The following is an 18,523-nucleotide window of genomic DNA, read 5'->3' on the forward strand; positions in this document are numbered from 1 at the left end:
TGTGTCCCAAGAGTTCGAAGAGTGAAGCGAATGGGAGCGAAATGGATGCACAAATTTATCAAGCAAACGATTCTTAAAAAAAAGATGACATGGAAAGAATACCATATGCATGATAATGTCAGTTATGAAAATTATAAGATGCAGACTGAAGAAATATAAAAGAGAGTACATGATAGAGTGCTATAATGTACTGCTGCCACCAACCAATCTTCAGATTGATGACCCCCAAAAAGAAGAAGGTGCAGGCCAGAAAAGGCATGACATGGGAAGCTGAGTGTGAGTATGAAAAGTGAAAAGAATAACTACTGAAAGCAGATGGTTTGAGCATAGTAGGTGTGTAAGACACTGTTCAATAAGAGCTCTTTTTTCCTAAGTTATCAACCTATTGTATGCAAGATTGAGCTGACTGCTACCTCTTCACTGGATAAAGAAACTCGGTGTATGAAGAGAAGGTACTAGAGCTGTTGCCCAGTCTGAATAAGAAATCAGCAGTGAGACCTTGATGGGGAGGCATCAGCATAGATGCTAAAAGAGTATTCAGTTAAACTGGCTGTTAGTCATTAGCTTATTTTCAGATTGTCCAATTTATGATTTTAATGCATTTATTAATTTTATTTTTCTTTTGTATTTCTTATTTTTTATGTAGTATGGAAATTCTGCTCTAGAGACCAAACAGAACTTTTTTCCAAGCCACTTCAGGCCTCCAGTAAGTGGGGAGTGGTGATCTCACACTGAGCAATGAAATTAAACTCCCATCTGCAGACAACCACAAAACATCCATGTTCACAGCAGCATTTGGATCTATAACCTCTTGGTCATAGAGTAGGTACATTAACTACTTGGCCAACTGGGCTGGTATTGCCAGCAATAGGAAATCAGTTCCGATTGACAAGGGAGGAAAAAATCAGCATCTACACTGTCATTAGTAGCAAATCTGGTGCTAGCTAGTCCACGGTTTCTTAAGGGACCTAGACACATGTGGGGATGATCATGTTGTAAGTTTTTTTTATGTGGCTCCCCCCCATAAAAGGTTTATTTATAAACCTATAGTACATTTGTACTATGAGCAATTGAAGAATTTTTTTATTTATTTTATGTATTTTTTACTTATTTTTTTTTTATGTAGTCCAGAAATCCTTCTTTAGAGACTAAATATGGAACTGTTTCAAGCCAATAAGCAGGGCAGTGATCTCACACCAGGTGATGCAATTCATCTTCCACCTAAAGTCAATCATAAACATCCATGACAATGAATTCAAACCTGCAGCTTATTGGTTTGAGAGCGTATATGCTAACCAAGCAGCCAAAGTTGATAAGTCTTCAGTGAATGGTTCAGAATCATCCCCCAGATATAATCATCACTGCACATATTAGTACACCAAATGAAAGCCTATTTCTGTGACATGTTGTGCTTGTTGATCTTCTGCCAGCTTTAATGAATATCTTTTATCATAGTTACATAGCACACTCCTGTATATGTTCCAGTTTTCCTGCTATAATCTCATTCTATGAAGAAGCAAATAGGCACAAAGCCCTATTAATCTCCTGTGCACATTCACAAACTGATATGCTTTCATGTGCATTGTGCCCACTACCCATTAAGGTGCAAGTGTGAATATAATTTTCTTCACTAACACTGTACCCATTTGCATCATTTATAGTAATATGGAAGAAGAATAAAAAGAATGATGTTTACATGAAACCGAACTAGTCACTTTTGTATATTTTGTATGTTTTTTACGTACAAACACAGAATTATCTTAAAAATATATGTTAATGTCATGAAATTTTGAAATTTTTTATTTCTTTTTATCTTCTACAGGTATGGAATTATCATTGTTGGAAACCCCAAGGTGTTATCAAAAGTAGGTTTCTCTTAAGAAAATACCTTCTGGTATTGTTGCAGTTGTGAGAATATCACAACTGCAACACCATTAATTATAACTGAATTATATAGATTTAAAGAAAATTTATAATTGAATTTTTTATCTAAATGTACTCAAAGGCTTTTTTGAATGCAGCAGTTATATCTATTTATTTTTAAATGAAATAATGCAAAATATACTCACTTTACATTGTAACAAATTTACAAGGATGAAATGAATAGTTGGTGATAGCAGAAGATTTGCTGCATTTTTTTTATTATGTTTTTTTTATATAGATTTTTTTAAATTATGTTTGACTTCTACTTTTCCTCTGCATTCTGCTGAGAGAGAGACATATTGCTGTTCATGTCTAAATTGTGTATTATTTAACACACACACTTGCACATATATATTAAAAATGCCAAGAAATTATATACAAGGGTGGTCTGAAAAGTTCTCAGCCACTTTTTACTGTTTCAGTCCACCTATATCTTGGGCTTCCTCTGGGTCTTTTTCCTGCTAACCTGGCAGAGAACATTTGTTTTGCTAATCTTTCCTTTCCCAATCTGTTTAGTGACCATACCACCTGAGATTAGCTCTGATAACAATGTCAAGTTCTTTCCTAATATCCTCGTTTTTAATATGACATTGCCATTGATGCCATCTGTTTGCACCCCCTGATCTTTCTTAGAATTCTCATATTTGTGGTCACTAGTCTTTAATCATGTTTTATTTCTAACCCAGCTCTCGGACATAAGATAAAATTGGTTTCCACGTTGTCTTGTATATAGCAATTTAGCGTTTTTCTCTAATTTCTCTCTTATTCCATATAAATTTATTCAGTTGACTTCCTACCATACCATACCAGCTTCGTTGATTCTGTTGTCTGTTTCCATATTTAATTTACCATTTTCGTGCTTAAGTAGCTGAAATGTTTTACTAGTTCTATAAGTTCTCCATTCACAATGCAGTTGATAATTTCATTGTCTTTGTCTTGTTTTTGCTGACCTTCATACCAAATTTATTACAACAGTTATTCAATTTATGTCAAGGAATCTTGCAGCCTTGCACTGGATTTATTTAAAAATATCACATTATCTGCATAAAATAAAGAGCTGAGGTTAACATCTCCAATTTAACACTGCCAAAGGTTGAAAGAGTAAGGAAAGTGATATGGAATTCTGTCATATAATCTGAATATAAAATTAAAAGTGAAACACATTTTTACAAAACACTTTAACCTATATGAATTTTCATCATCGTAATCAAATTCCTTCCATGTACCCTCAAGGGGTGTACAGGATATGATAGTACAATGTAAAAAATTTACCTCATTACTAACTTCCTATCTACAATTTTCTTCCAAATCAGTCTGTTACTTGTCAAGACTCCAACATCATTATCTGATCTTATATTTCTATCGTCTAAGGCACTTTGTACCGTATCAACCCACCTATATCTTGGTCTTCCTCTGGGTCGTTTCGCTGCCAACCTGGCAGAGAACACTTGTTTTGCTAATCTTTCCTCTCCCATTCTATTTAAGTGACCATACCACCTGAGATTAGCTCTGCTAATGCATTCCTAGATTCTGACAATGCCAAGTTCTTGCCTAATATTAATATGATGTTGCCATTGATACCATCTGTTCGTGCCCCTGATCTTTCTCAGGACTCTCATATCGGCAGTCTCTAGTCTTTGGTCGAGTGTTTTATTTCTGACCCAGCTCTCAGATATCCATAAGTTAAAACTGGTTTGAACACTGTGTTGTATACAGCTAATTTAGTGTTCTGACTAATTTCTCTCTTATTCCATATGAATTTATTCAGTTGACTTCCCACCATACCAGCTTTGTTGATTCTGTTGTCTATTTCTATATTTAATTTACCATCTTCACTAAAAATCGTGCCTAAGTAGCTGAAATGTTTCACTTGTTCCACAGGTTCTCCATTCACAACGCAGTTGACATTTTCAATGATTCTGCCTATTTTCATTGTCTTTGTCTTTTCATTGCTGACCTTCATACCATATCTATTACAACAGTTATTCAATTTAGTCAGAGAATCTTGCAGGCTTGTAGCGGATTTATTTAGAAGTATAACATCATTTGCATAAAGCAAAGAGCTGGCATTAACATCACCAATTTTGATATCAGGTTTAATACCACTTTCCTTCATAATGTGATCCATATAGATAATGAATAACAGAGGAGATAATGTACATCCTTGTCTCACACTAGATTTAACAATAAATCATCTTCCTGTACTTCCTTAAATTCTAACTGCCGACTTACAACTCAAATAAAGACTAAGTATTGCTTGATATAATGCCCTATCGACACCATATAACTGTAGCGTATTGAATAGCTTCTCCTTGACACCTTGTCATATGCCTTTTCCAGATCGACAAAACTTAAATACAGATGTTTGTCATATTCCCATGCTTTCTCAACTATATGTCGTAAAGTGAAGATCTGATCCTGACAGTCTCTATTTGGCCTGAATCCAGCTTGTTCTTCACCAAGCTTTTCTTCCACAATTCTTCTCAAGTATACTGGCATAAATCTTGCCCGGAACACTCTTAGGAAAATACCTCTGTAATTCTCACATTCAGTTTTATTTCCCTTTTTATATATGGGTACTACTCCAATCATTGGGAATTCGTCCCTCTGTCCAGGCTTTGTGAACTATACAGTGCAGCCACCGTAAAATTTTTATACCACCGTGCTTAAGCATTTCTGGTCGAATATCATCTACTCCTGCTGCCTTTCTACATTTCAAACCTTTGATGGCTTTTTCTACTTCAAGTATGGATATGTATTCCTGACTGCATGCCTGTTGAATATTTTTTACCACTGTGCTATGACTGTTTCATTTGACAATTTTTCGTAGTAATTACTTTATACTTCGAGGATATCTTTTTCTCCGGTTTTCATGTCACCTTTATCATCTCTAATTCCTTTTACAGCACTCTTAACTCCATTTCTGAGTTTCTTCAACAACCTCCAGAATATCTTGCCACCTTCTTGGTATTTATTTTCTATATTCTTGCAAAAGTCTTCCCATGTCTTTTGTTTAGCTAGTTTTACACAGTGTTTAGCTTTCTTACATTGGTCTCTGTATTCTCTAAGTTCACAAGCTGACTTACTTGCCAGAAACTTTTGATACGTATTCTTCTTTTCCCTCACTGCCTCTTTAACTTCCTGTGTCCACCATGTAGTTCTGAATTTTCTATCCTTACAGACAACTTCTCCACATGCCTCTGGCTGAATCAATCTAGGGTTTTCTTCAAGGCTTGCCACTGAATCTCCAATGTTTGGTTTCTGTTCTGTATTATAGTCTACAGTTCACATCTGAGAGCTGCGCAACTTTTATTAGTTTTAAAACTTTCTTCTTTTCAAAATGAAATTCAATTTTATCCTGCTCAAGACTAAATAGTGTTCACTTCCAATTTCAAATCCTCTACACTAATGTCGTATACCAGGGAGACAACATTATTATTTATCGTTGTTTTTTTGCACATTTTTATGTTGGAGCATGGTGTTAGTAATAACCAGTCCATGTCCTGAGCAGAAATCCAGGTATTTGCCATTGTTATTAGCTTTGCTTTTTCTCCAAATTTTCCCAAAATATTTTTGTATGTCTGAGAATCATTTCCTACTCTGCTATTTAGATCCCCAACAAGGACCAACTTTTCCTTTTTCATGGTGTCAGTTGCTTTTTCTAAAGCCTCAAAAAACTCCTCCACTTCTACCTTAGTAGACCCTTCTGTGAGACCATAGGCACAAATAAATCTCATTGGCCAGTTCCCCATTCTGATATTTGCCCACATCACTCTACTTGAGACTGCCTGTCAAGAAAATTAGCCTCGTATTTAGTTTTGAATACTATGACTACAACTTCTTTTCCTTGATTGTCATTGCCTGAATGTAACATTTTGTATTTATTGCTCAGAAAGATCTCACCAGTTTTTGTCTTTTTTGTTTGTCACCCCTATTATGTCGATCTGGTACTTATCTAATTCCTCAGCTAGCTCCATTTCTTTGCCATTCAGGCTTCTTATGTTGATAGTCGTCGTCGTCTGGTAGCATCCTGTAGCAAGAGGGTTGCAGCAGATGAGCAGCTCTTTTCCATTTCTCTCTGTCTGTCGCTTCCATCATTCTTAAACCAGTCCATTCCACGATGTCATTAAACCACTCTCTAGTTGGTCTTCCATGTCTTCTCTTCCCCTCAACTTTTCCTTGTAATATAGTTCTTGTCAGGTATCCCGAAGAACCTCTCAGAAAATGTCCTGCAAATCTAGTCTTTCTTTGCATAATATTCTTTAGCAGTGTTCTTTCCATCCCAACTCGTCTTAAAACTTCTTGATTTGATATTCTTTCTGTATAGCTAATCTTTTCCATCTTACTATAACACCACATTTCAAATGCATTAATTCTTTCCATATCTCTCTCTCTGAGTGTACATGACTCACTTCCATAACTTGCAGTACTCCAAACTGTTGCTTTAACTATTCCAATTCTAACGCTTATTTTAGTGTTCTTGTTTATTAAAATTCTCTTCATTTCCATAAATGCCGATTTAGCTTTGCCTATTCTATTTCTAATGTGCAACTCTGAATTTCCTTTCTCTGAGATCCAGTTACCTAAATATTGAAATCTTTCCACTTCTTCTAAAATCTTTCCTCCACATCTTATTTTTACATTATCTCCTATTTTTTTACCCATTATCATTATCTTGATTTTTTTTGTGTTAATTCTTGGTCCATACTCTTTACAAGAGTTTTCAATTCTTTGAATAATTTGTTGTAACCCATTTTCACTTTCTGCCATCACTACTACATCATCCGCATATCTTAAGTTATTAATGATTCTTCCGTTTATTTTTATTCCTTCTTCTGCATCCTCATGTTGATAGTACCGATCTTTAACTCTGGTGATGTTAAGTTGAGGTATGTTTTAAGATTTGTTCCAGTAACTGACTTTTCGCTGTTTGCCTTGGTTCCGTGGCGAAAACAACGGGGGCATTGTTTAACCAGGATGCCCCAGCCGGCATGAAATTCTGTCATGTTGTACCATCATTTTTTATTTTGGTTTAACCAATAAGAATACAATTTGGTCGGCTAAATATCAAATTGCCAGCCCATCCTCGTTCGTTCAGTATCCAAGTAGATACCAAACAGGGTGCACCACAGAAAGGTGAGGATTAGACATTAGGTGAGAAGCCCTGGTTGGTTCTCCACATTCCTTTAAAGGCTATGTGGAGGTCTCCTCTCAGTTATACAGATTTGACCCTTAAGCACCTCATGGAATTTTTTCTGAAATTAGTTTTCTGTGTAATATGATTTTTACACTTTGGCAACAATTTAAACCAAAGTTCCTGATTTTTGGAATACTGCTCACACGCACACACACACACACACACACACACAAGTATCAATTAGTAGTGTTATTTATCAATAGTAATGATTTTAATACTACATTTTTCAAACCATACTTTCACAATTTGAGTTTTCTTCATGTCTGTAATGAAATTTGCATGTTTGTGAGCAGTATCCCAAAATATTAACAATTGGAGTATCACAGTATAGCAAATGTTTTTTTAAAAAAAAAAAAAAAATTGTGAATAATAAAGCACTTCAAGGAATGCAGTTACTTCTATTTTGTTACTTTGCTGTCCAATAATAGTTTACGAAGAACATATTGATTCGCTGAAAGATTAACATAATGCTATAATAATCATAATTAAACATAGTTGTGCACTGTGTGAATTTAATTTAATAATAATAAATTTAGTGCATTGTGACTTGTGGAAGTAAGAAGTAGTGTTATGAATAAAAGCAGGTACCAAGTTTTTAGAGCCTTCAGAGGTTATGGATTTGTTGTGTTTGTGCCATGATAGGCTAGGTATGGTAGTCAACTCAAGAAGTGAAAATTGATCTTGATTAAAGATAGAATATTATCAAATGCAGAGTAAGATCCTTCTTATAGGAAATAAGGAGGATTTCTTTGGGTGGGGGTAACATTGAAATTCACTAAATTTTCATCTCTTCTGAATTGTGAATAGAACATTGCTTAAGACATTAGTTATGGAAGATCTAGTAGCTCCATTTTAGCACTACAGAGTTTCTTAGGTGAAGAGGAATAGAATGCACTATCACTAGTAGAATTATGGATAACAGTTGAAGTTAATGAGAGATTAGGTGATTAATGCATAGAAGGAAGAATGTGGATGAAAGTATAGTGCTCTAGGTATCCCTACATTGACAGGGGAAACCTGATGATAGGGAACCATTCACTGTGACATGCATTGAAGAAACAGAAACAAAACCAGTTACCATTCAAAAAAGAGTAAGAGGAAGACCATAAAATGGCAGCTTGGGAAGGTCTCTATTCTGGACTTGATCAGATGCCTTGGAATTATCAAGAGTGGCCACATGAATTTCTCCAGATTTTTCCATGCCTTGTGTCCAGAGGTGAATAAGACTGGCTGTCTTTCCAGCTTGGATTATTTTATTTCATTTATTCATTTGGAGCAGGAGAACAGAAACAGTAATCACAACCATTGTAATCCTGAAGTTGTTTTTTTTTAAGAGAAAAGAGGAATCTGTTAGAGAGTTTCTGAGAAGTTGACTCGTGGCACCATTATAGCGTCAAAACACGTGAGACTGAGATTGGCTGTAGAAGTTTGATTGGTAGATCCCTTCAAGTACACTGCAGATGTCATTTATTTCTTTTTTTATATAGTCCAGGAAACCCTGCTCCAGAGAACAAGCATGGAACTTTTTAAGTCACTTCAGACTTTCAGTAAATGGGGTGATTGTGTTGCACCAGGTAACGAAATTCATTTACCACTCAAAAGTTGGGAAAATGGTGATTATCGAATATTTTGGTTGGTAGGTGAACAATTTTTATTAAACCATTACTGGTTACAAATAAATTTAACTTCTATTCTAGCTTGATCTACTGAGAAGGAGAGCAAGTTTGTGTCAGATACATATCCATATCTTTAAAATAAGCATATACATTGCCGTAGTAAATTTCCTTTGGAATGCGACTGTCATTATGAGGCTTTGGCCAAGACTTTCCAGTCATCTTTTTATAATCAGCTCACTGTAAGCTGGCTAGATGGAAGGTCGACTTGTTATCATGTGATGTCATCTGTGTAAATATTATTGAATATGTTGGAAAATGCCTAAGCTTTATATTTGTTAATTTCATTCATTACTTACTTTGGAGGTTTATTACTTACAGTATATATTTTTAATTTTACGATGTCTTACATTTTATAGCAAACTCTGTGGAATCATTTGTTGACATTCTATAAAGAAAATAAAGTCTTAGTCGAAGGCCCATTGAACAATTTAAAAGAAAGTATGATACAGTTCAGTAAACCAAGAAAGCTTATAAATACCATTAATCCAGTAAGTAGGAACTTTTATTTGCCTACATCTCTTTATATTGAAAAACAAAACAAAAAAACTGTGCGTGTGAATGAGGGGAGGGGGCTTGATTAGAAAAAGAATTAATATTTTTTTTTTTTTTTTTTTTTTTTTTTTTTTTTTACATATTGGGTTGGCAAATAAGTTTGTTCGGTTTATGCATTAGTACAAGTATACACTGCTTCACCTGTTGCTATTGTTGTTATGTGAAATGTCACCTCTCAACTGCGCAATAGCGTTGAAAGACGACATTTCACATAACTTTTCAGTGAGTTTTTGTTCTGCTTACTTCAGTTGCATGTGTGTAACATTTTTAGAAATGGAAGGTATATTTGGAAAAAGGCAAACGAGCTGCGGTGGCCCATAAAAAATATGCAGCGTATATGGGGATGGTGCCTTAACAGAACACGTATGCTAAAAATGGTTTTCCAAATTCTGTTCTGGAGATTTCGACGTCACTGATGCGCCTCGTGCCGGTCCCCCAACCGAGGTTGATTCGAGTGTCGTGAAGGATATTGTCGACAAAAATCCATCATAAACAGTGTGGGAGATTTCTGGACATATCCCATACAAGCATTGAACGCCATTTGCACAAGGTAGGATATGTTTCAAAACTCAATGTTTGGGTGCCACATGAATTGACGAGGCCAATATGACTGTTCGCATATCCATCTGTGATTCGCTGCAACGTCACCAAGAAAAGGCCCATTTTTGAAGCGGATGATTACAGGAGATGAAAATGATTCAACTGTCTATTGCTCACGGTTAATGTGACTGGCCCGTGCAATTAGCACAAAACATCCTGAATTGGTAAATCGGAAAGGAGTTGTCTTTCACCACGACAATGCCAGACCCCACACATCGTTAACCCAGAGTAAATTGTTACATCTTGGCTGGGATGTTTTGCCACATCCTCTGTATTCACTGGACCTGGCACCTTCCAATTACCACTTATTCCGATCATTGCAGAATTCTCTGAATGAGAAAACCTTCACTAATGAGGAGGCTGTCAAAGACATCTGGATCAGTTTTTCGCCAGTAAACCTCAGGAGTTTTATGAACATGGCATAATGAAGTTGGTGGACAGATGGCAAGAGGTCATTGATAAAGAGGGTCAATATATAACTGACTAGTATGTATTATATATATTAAATAAAATGTGTTTCATTCCGCTCTGAAAAACCAAACGAACTTATTTGCCAACCCAATATTATCTCTAACCCTCTCTCTCAAATAAGAAAGTGCATAGATTATGGGGTCTGAAAAGATTCCGTAATTTAGTAATACATGTACATACATAAAAATGATTATATTTATGCTCGCCATACGTATATTACTAAATTAGATACATTTTTAAAGACAAGGTAAACTATGTAGTTTCTCATGACTAATTTTAACTCTTTGTTTAACCAAGAATATATGTATGCATGAAAATATCAGATTGTCTATTTAAATAAAATCATTAGTAAACTTATTTTTTTTTAATTAAAAATATTTTATTTTGTGTGGTTGTATGGTTGAGAACCATATTCCAGAGGAATCTCTAGAACATTTGCAATAGACAAATGTCGTTGCAGACTAGTAAAAACTGTAGGTTGTATGAGTATATGTGGCTGTAACTTTTCTCATTCATAACCTTATACCATCTCCATCGGCTTCCACAATTTGATGGAAAGTTTCCATCTTCATCTACATTGCATATCAAGTATTTCAGAACATCTGTCCAAGATATTGAGAGTTACAGTTCTCTGCTATCTTCAAACGTTAAATTGATCCCCCCCCCCCTCCCCTGCCATGCAGTTTAATACTGATGCAGCCTGCCAAATCTAGTCATCCCATCTGAAGTATGTAACAGATTGTATTGTTCATGCAGCAATTCCAAAAACATCAACTCAATTTCCACTCTGTGCAAAGCCTTGGTGGAACTAACAGTGGCAAGTTGCCAAAAAAAAAAAGATCAAGATAAAGCATGGGATATGTTTCGTAGACACCCTACCACAACAAACCTAATAGCATTTAAACATACTCAGGCCAAAGCACATTATGTGAGATGTCTAGAGTTAAAAACTATCCTGGATCCAATTGACATCATCAATTAATCAAACAACCAGTGTAAAAATTGTATGGGGATAAAATCTGGAAGATGAAAGGTAGATACAAAATACATCAAATTGCCTACCTTGGAACATAATGGAGTATTGTTCCTAATCTCAAAGCTATTGAAGACACTTTGGGAGAAAACTTTGCCAGAATCTCAGCCAGAGTTTCATATCCTTTTGATTTTGAAAGAACAACAAGAGAAATAGTCGCTAAGCATTTATACCAAAGGGATAGAGCTGTACAATTAGCCTTTTGTTAAGGAGAAACTCAAAAGATCTCCTCTCTCACCCTAGCAGAGTAGGCCCTAGTGACATCCATTATGAGATGATTAAACACCTCTCTTCATCACCTATGGATCTCTCTCTTTTACTATACAACAGAATATTTACAGAGGAAGAGTTTCCAAACTCTTGGCCTAAGTCAATAGCCATTGCTATCCCAAAACCAGGCGAGGATGCAGTACATGCCAACAGTTATCATCCAGTTGTTCTGACAAACTGTCTTTGTAAGGTCTTGAAAATAATGGTAAATGCAAGGCTTTTCTGGTACTTAGAAAGCAACAAACATCTTTCCAACAAACAATGTTGCTTTTGCAGACACTGATTAACTTTGGAGCATCTGGTCTGTTTAGAAACCTATATAAGAGATGCTTTTGGAAACAGAACATGTCATTTCAGTGTTCTTCAACATGGAAAAAGCTTATAACAGAGCTGGAGTATGGCACATTAAAAGACTTGTTTAATCTTGGTCTGAAGGAAGAGATGATATGATAAAGTCTATAAAGTTCTCAATGGGTGTTATTGGGTATCATCTGATGAAAATTTTCATTATATGCATGCATCCATGGAAGTTGTGTTTGTTTGTGATTAAGAAAGGGGTAAGAGTTAGATTTTTCATGGACGGAGCAGTGAGTATGTAAAACAGTTTGCCTGTTGAAGTGGTGAATGCATCTACTGTGAATGAGTTTAAGTTTGGGTAATGTACAACTTCACTGAATGAGTCCTTGACTTTGTGGAGGTCTCAGGTAATGATAATATAAGGTTTTGTATTGAAGTGAAACCTCTTTATTTAAAATCAATGCTAATAATATACTCATTTTATACAGTGTGTTCTTATGGCGATGTAAAAATTTCTCGAGTTAACAAAATATTGAAATAGGAAATAAATAATTCAGAAATTTTTAATACTTGTACTACTGAATTCCTAAATTATAAAATCTCTCAACTTTACACATGCTATAACTTTAATAACAGACCATAATAATGAAATACATTTTTTATATGTATGTAATTGGCATGCTAAGTGAGTGAGCATTTCCAGAATTTTTCAGAAGTAGCAGCTTGAAGGCTGCAGGATTTATTTATTTATTTTGTAAATCTCGGATTCTTATTAGGTTTTAGTTGAACAAAGTTAATCTTAAGATATAGGTTCCAAAAGTAGTCTATTCTGACTCTACTCATGTTATGTGCTGACTGAATATTACTAACATGAAGGAATACATCAGGTCAACCTGTGCTAGAAAAAACTGATACCTTGCCAAGAAATATGTTAAAATCCATTAAAAGTCTTACAGCAGCAACAGTAATTTTTAGCTCAGTATTGTAAACAAGACTGATGAACAGATCATATTAGAATTCTTCCTGAAATTGTTTTTAATTCATTCTGATGTATATATCAGCATGTGTGAAAGCACACCCCAACTCAACATCACCAGAGTTAAAGATCGGTACTATCAACATAAGAAGCCTGAATGGCAAAGAAATGGAGCTAGCTGAGGAATTAGATAAGTACCAGATCGACATAATAGGGGTGACTGAAACAAAAAAGACAAAAACTGGTGAGATCTTTCTGAGCAATGAATACAAAATGTTATATTCAGGAAATCACAAGGAAAAAAAGGAGTAGCCATAGTATTCAACACAAAATACGAGGCTAATCTTCTTGAATTGCAGGCAGTCTCACGTAGAGTGATGTGGGCAAATATGAGAATGTGCAACTGGATAATGAGATTTATTTGTGCCTATGATCCCACAGAAGGTTCTACTAAGGTAGAAGTGGAGCAATTATTTGAGGCTTTAGAAAAAGCAACTGACACACTGAAAAAGGAAAAGTTGGTCCTTGTTGGGGATCTAAATAGCAGAGTAGGAAATGATTGTGAGACATACAAAAATATTTGGAGAAAAGAGCAAAGCTAATAATAATGGCAAATATCTGTTGAATTTCTGCTCAGGACATGGCCTGGTTATTACTAACACCATGTTCCAACATAAAAATGTGCACAAATTCACATGGAGAGAAGAGGCAAGGAATAAGAAAAGTCTCATTGACTATGTTATTGTTGATAGTGATGTTTTCTCCCTGGTGCAGGACACCAGAGGAGTGTACAGAGGATTTGAAATTGGAAGTGATCACTATTTAGTCTTGAGCCGGATAAAATTGAATTTCATATTGAAAAGAATAACATGTAAGAAAGTTTTAAAGCGAATAAGAGTTGAGCAGCTCTCACATGTGAACTGTAGACTAAAATACACAAAGATTATTGAAGAAAAAATGAAAGAGTTTGAGAACAGGAACCAAACCTTGGAGATTCAGTGGCAAGCCTTGAAGAAAACCCTGATTGATTCAGCCAGAGAGTAATGTGGTGAGGTTGTCTGCAAGGATAGAAAAATCAGAACTCCATGGTGGACACAGGAAGTTAAAGAGACAGTGAAGGAAAAGAAGAAAGCATATCAAAAGTTCCTGACAAATAAGTCAGCTTGTACTCTTAGAGAATACAGAGACAAATGTAAAAAAGTTAAACACTTTGTAAATCTAGCTAAGGGAGCTAGATGGGAGGACTTTGGCAAGAATATAGAAAATAAATATCAAGAAGGTGGTAAGATATTCTGTAGGTTATTGAAGAAGCTTAGAAATGGAGGAAAGAGTGCTGTAAAAGGAATTAGAGATGATAAAGGTGACATGAAAACGGGAGAAAAAGATATCCTTGAAGTAAGGAGTAATCTTTGAAAAATTGCTAAATGAAAAAAGAAGTGATAGCACAGTGGTAAAAAACACTCAACAGGCATACAGTCAGGAGTATATATATCCATACTTGAAGTAGCAAAAGCCATCAAAGGCTTAAAATGTGGAAAGGCAGCAAGAGTAGATGATATTCGACCAAAAACTGAAGTATGGTGGTATAAAAGTCTTACAGTGGCTGCACTGCATAGTTCAGATGGCCTGGACAGAGGGACGAATTCCTGGTGATTGGAGTAGAGCTCTAATAATACCCATATATAAAAAAGGAAATAAAACTGAGTGTGAGAATTACAGAGGTATTTCCCTACTGAGTGTTCCTGGTAAGATTTATGCCAGTATACTTGAGAAACGGTTGAGAAGAATTGTGGAAGAAAAGCTTGGTGAAGAGCAAGCTGGATTCAGGCCAAATAGAGGCTATCAGGATCAGATCTTCACTTTACGACAAATAGTCGAGAAAGCATGGGAATATAACAAAGATCTGTATTTAAGTTTTGTCGATCTGGAAAAGGCATATGACAATGTGCCAAGAGAGAAGCTATTCAATACTCTACAGTTATATGGTGTCAATGGGGCATTATATCAAGAAATAAATACTTAGTCTTTATTTGAGTCGTAAGTCAGCAATTAGAATTGAAGGAAGTACAGGAAGATGGTTTAATGTTAAACCTGGTGTGAGACAAGGATGTACATTATCCTTTCTGTTATTCATTATCTATATGGATCGCATTATGAAGGAAAGTGCTATTAAACATGATATCAGAATTGGAGATGTTAATGTCAGCTCTTTGCTTTATGCGGAGACGATGTTATACTTCTAAATAAATCTGCTACAAGTTTGCAAGATTCCCTGACTAAATTGAATAACTGTTGTAATAGATATGGTATGAAGATCAGCAATAAAAAGACAAAGATAATGGAAATAGGTAGAATCGTTGAAAATGTCAATTGTGTTGTGAATGGAGAAGCTGTGGAACAAGTAAAACATTTCAGCTACTTAGGCACGATTTTTACTGAAGATGGTAAATTAAATATGGAAATAGACAACAGAATCAATAAGGCTGGTGTGGTAGGAAGTCAATTCAATAAATTCATATATAATAAGAGAGAAATTAGTCAGAACACTAAATTAGCTGTGTACAAGACAGTGTTCAAACCAGTTTTAACTTATGAATCTGAGAGCTGGATCAGAAGTAAAACACTTGACCAAAGACTAGAGACCGCAGATATGAGAGTCCTGAGAAAGATTAGAGGCGTGAACAGATGGCATCAATGGCAATATCATATTAAAACAAGGATATTAGGAAAGAACTTGACATTGTCAGCATCCAGGAATGCGTTATCAGAGCTAATCTCAGGTGGTATGGTCACTTAAACAGAATGGCGAGGAAAGATTATCAAAACAAGTGTTCTCTGCCAAGTTGGCAGGAAAACGACCCAGAGGAAGACCAAGATATAGGTGGATTGATACAGTACAAAGTGCCTTAGATGATGGAAATATGAGATCTGATAGTGCTTGACAAGTAACAGACTGATTTGGAGGAAAATTGTAGATAAGAAGTTAGTAATGATGTAAATTTTTCATGTTACTGTCATATCCTGTACACCCCTTGATGGTACATGTCTGGAATTTGATGTAATTACCATATTGGATAGGGATACTTCTGAAATCAGCAATGGGAAAATAAATTGCTTTGAAAGCATTGTGATCAACCTTACATTGCTTGTTTTGAAATGTGTAATGATTTTGATTACTGATTAAGAAACTAGAAAATTTAAAGCTGGAACATATAGTTTAATACATACAACATATTATTTGGTGTCAGAATTAAGGGACTGTTTAATTTTTAAAAAAAAAAAATAACATTTTGCATTGTTTGAATGACTGTGTCAACTTTGCATTCCCAGAGAATTGGTAAAGGTTGGATATGATTTTTCAGAATTTGCTATCTTTGAGTTTAACCAAGGAAAATAATATAGATATGCTATATTTCAAAAAATGATTTATCAGTTGGTGCAGATTTTTTCATGCCAATAAGCATCTAAAGAATGCTATGACATCTACAAGTTATGGGTAAGGTGTTCTCTTAAATAAATTGTACTCAATCATCATCAAATTCCTGATGTATACACCCAAGAGGTATACAGGATACTGTGATGATAGTACATGAAAAGTTTATAATATTACTAACTTCCTATCAACAATTTTCCTCCAGATCAGTCTGATATCTGCCAGAACGCCAATATATTTTGGGCTTCTAGGTTACCTCTAACTTCATCTATCCCCGTACATCTTGTTCTTCCTCTGGGTCTTTTTCCTGCCATCTTGGCATCAAATGCCTATTCGATTTAATAAATAAATTCTATTCAACTTAATAAATCCTACAAACTTGTACTGGGTTTATATAAGAGTATAACATCATCTGCAATAAAGGAAAGAGCTTAGTTGAATTTTGACATCATGCCTAATGCCACATTCATTCATAATGTCATCCATGTGAATAACAGTGGAGATGATTTTCAGCTTTATCTCACAAATGATTTCCCTGTAACCTCAGTTCAAACTGCTTGCTGTGTACAACTTTAATATACATAGTAACGCTCGGTACAGCATCCAGTTTTCACTGTAATTATAGTGTTCTGAACAGCTTTTCTCTTGGAACCTTTTCACGTGCCTTTTCCAGGTCTACAAAACTTAAATACAGAACCTTGTTATACTTAACAAGAGTTTATGTTCTTGTTTTTAAAGTATTCCATAGTATCCTGTAATGACTATTATCTTTTCTCTGCTTTGGGAATCTCAGTATCACACGCACACATGCATGCACGTCAATCTTCCATACATACTTCTGTTATGCATGTTAAAGAGATTTTATGATATCATTACCTGCACTGAACATAACAGTATTACTCCATGTCAGGCTTGGCTCCATCATGCAGCCTCTCACTGTGCCAAAGAAGGAAGTCTTACACTCCATCATCTGTCTAAATACAGTTATTTAATGTGCACAGAGCAGAACACTGATTTCCTTCCCATCTATACTGATGAATCAAAATCTGTGACCTCTATTGATCAAGCTTCTATCTTTCCTGACTTTATCATATCAAATCAGATCTCACTTGACATCAGTAATTATACCACAGAGTTGCATGCAATTCAGGCTGCACTTGTACATATAAAAGAAAACCATTAGCAAAAGTGTATGATTTATCAGGCTGATTGAGTTCTTTACAAGCCATTCCCTCTTCTGTTTATGATCCACGTCCATTGCTTTGCAAGGTTCCACAACTAATGTACAAATTGAAGGTCTTTAATTTGGATATTCATCTATGCTGGATTCTCAACTACATTGTTAAGGGAAATTAGACTGCAGATGCAGCTACTACATGCATTTTTCAGGTGCTGTTTGTCAGCCCCATGTACAGGCTATAGGCAGTTTATAAGATCAAGGTTAATAATCCAGTGGCAGGAAGCACTGAGAAATAAATTGCACAAGATTTAACCTGAAATTAAGCATTGACAGTCAAGTCAACATAGTAAGAAAAGAAGAGAGGAAGTTGTTCTTGCTAGGACATATCTCACCATTTGTCATGTTCTGGTGGAGTGCTAGCACTTCACTTGAGAAAGGAATGAATTTTTTACTACTCTAGCTCAGCCATATACACTTAGGTGGATCTTATTAGACCTGGACAAGTTGTATGAAATTTTTAATTTTTTAAAAATAATTAATTTATAAAAATACATTTGATTATAAATTCTATTTATATGTAGATAGTGCTTAATTTTTTAAAATTTGCTTTTTATACATAATACATTATTTACTAATTTATCCCTTTATTACTGTTTATTTTCACCTTGAGTACTACTAACCTTTGGTCTAGCATAGTATGAACTTTGCTATCCTTACATCAGTAAACTCCTAATCAACCAACCAAATTAATCTTGCTTTTATCCTTTACTTAAATGTGAGCAAATGAAAGTTGATGAATGAAATATCTTCACAATTGGCTACTTGTATATAGAAGCAGTTAACTTCACATCACGTTGCCTCACTAGCCCATAATGTACGTTACACATGTAGAGTCACTATCAAACTAGTTTTGAC

The 18,523-nt window shown here is 35.2% G+C and overlaps 1 protein-coding gene across 1 annotated transcript in view; it reads left to right on the forward strand.

Annotated features, from left to right (window-relative positions):
- Positions 1-18,523, forward strand: part of Upf1 (Upf1 RNA helicase) — a 230,831-nt gene that overhangs the window by 165,702 nt on the left and 46,606 nt on the right. Inside the window, exons 19-20 of the mRNA XM_090414072.1 lie at positions 1,823-1,865; positions 9,153-9,284. Coding sequence (XP_090270198.1) covers positions 1,823-1,865; positions 9,153-9,284 — 175 coding nt within the window. The remainder of the gene's footprint in view (positions 1-1,822; positions 1,866-9,152; positions 9,285-18,523) is intronic.

Source organism: Typopeltis vanoorti, chromosome 24, assembly GCF_054136105.1.
Source record: "Typopeltis vanoorti isolate ZY-2024b chromosome 24, IOZ_Tvanoo_1.0, whole genome shotgun sequence".
In the NCBI taxonomy this organism is placed as follows: Eukaryota; Metazoa; Arthropoda; class Arachnida; order Uropygi; family Thelyphonidae; genus Typopeltis; species Typopeltis vanoorti.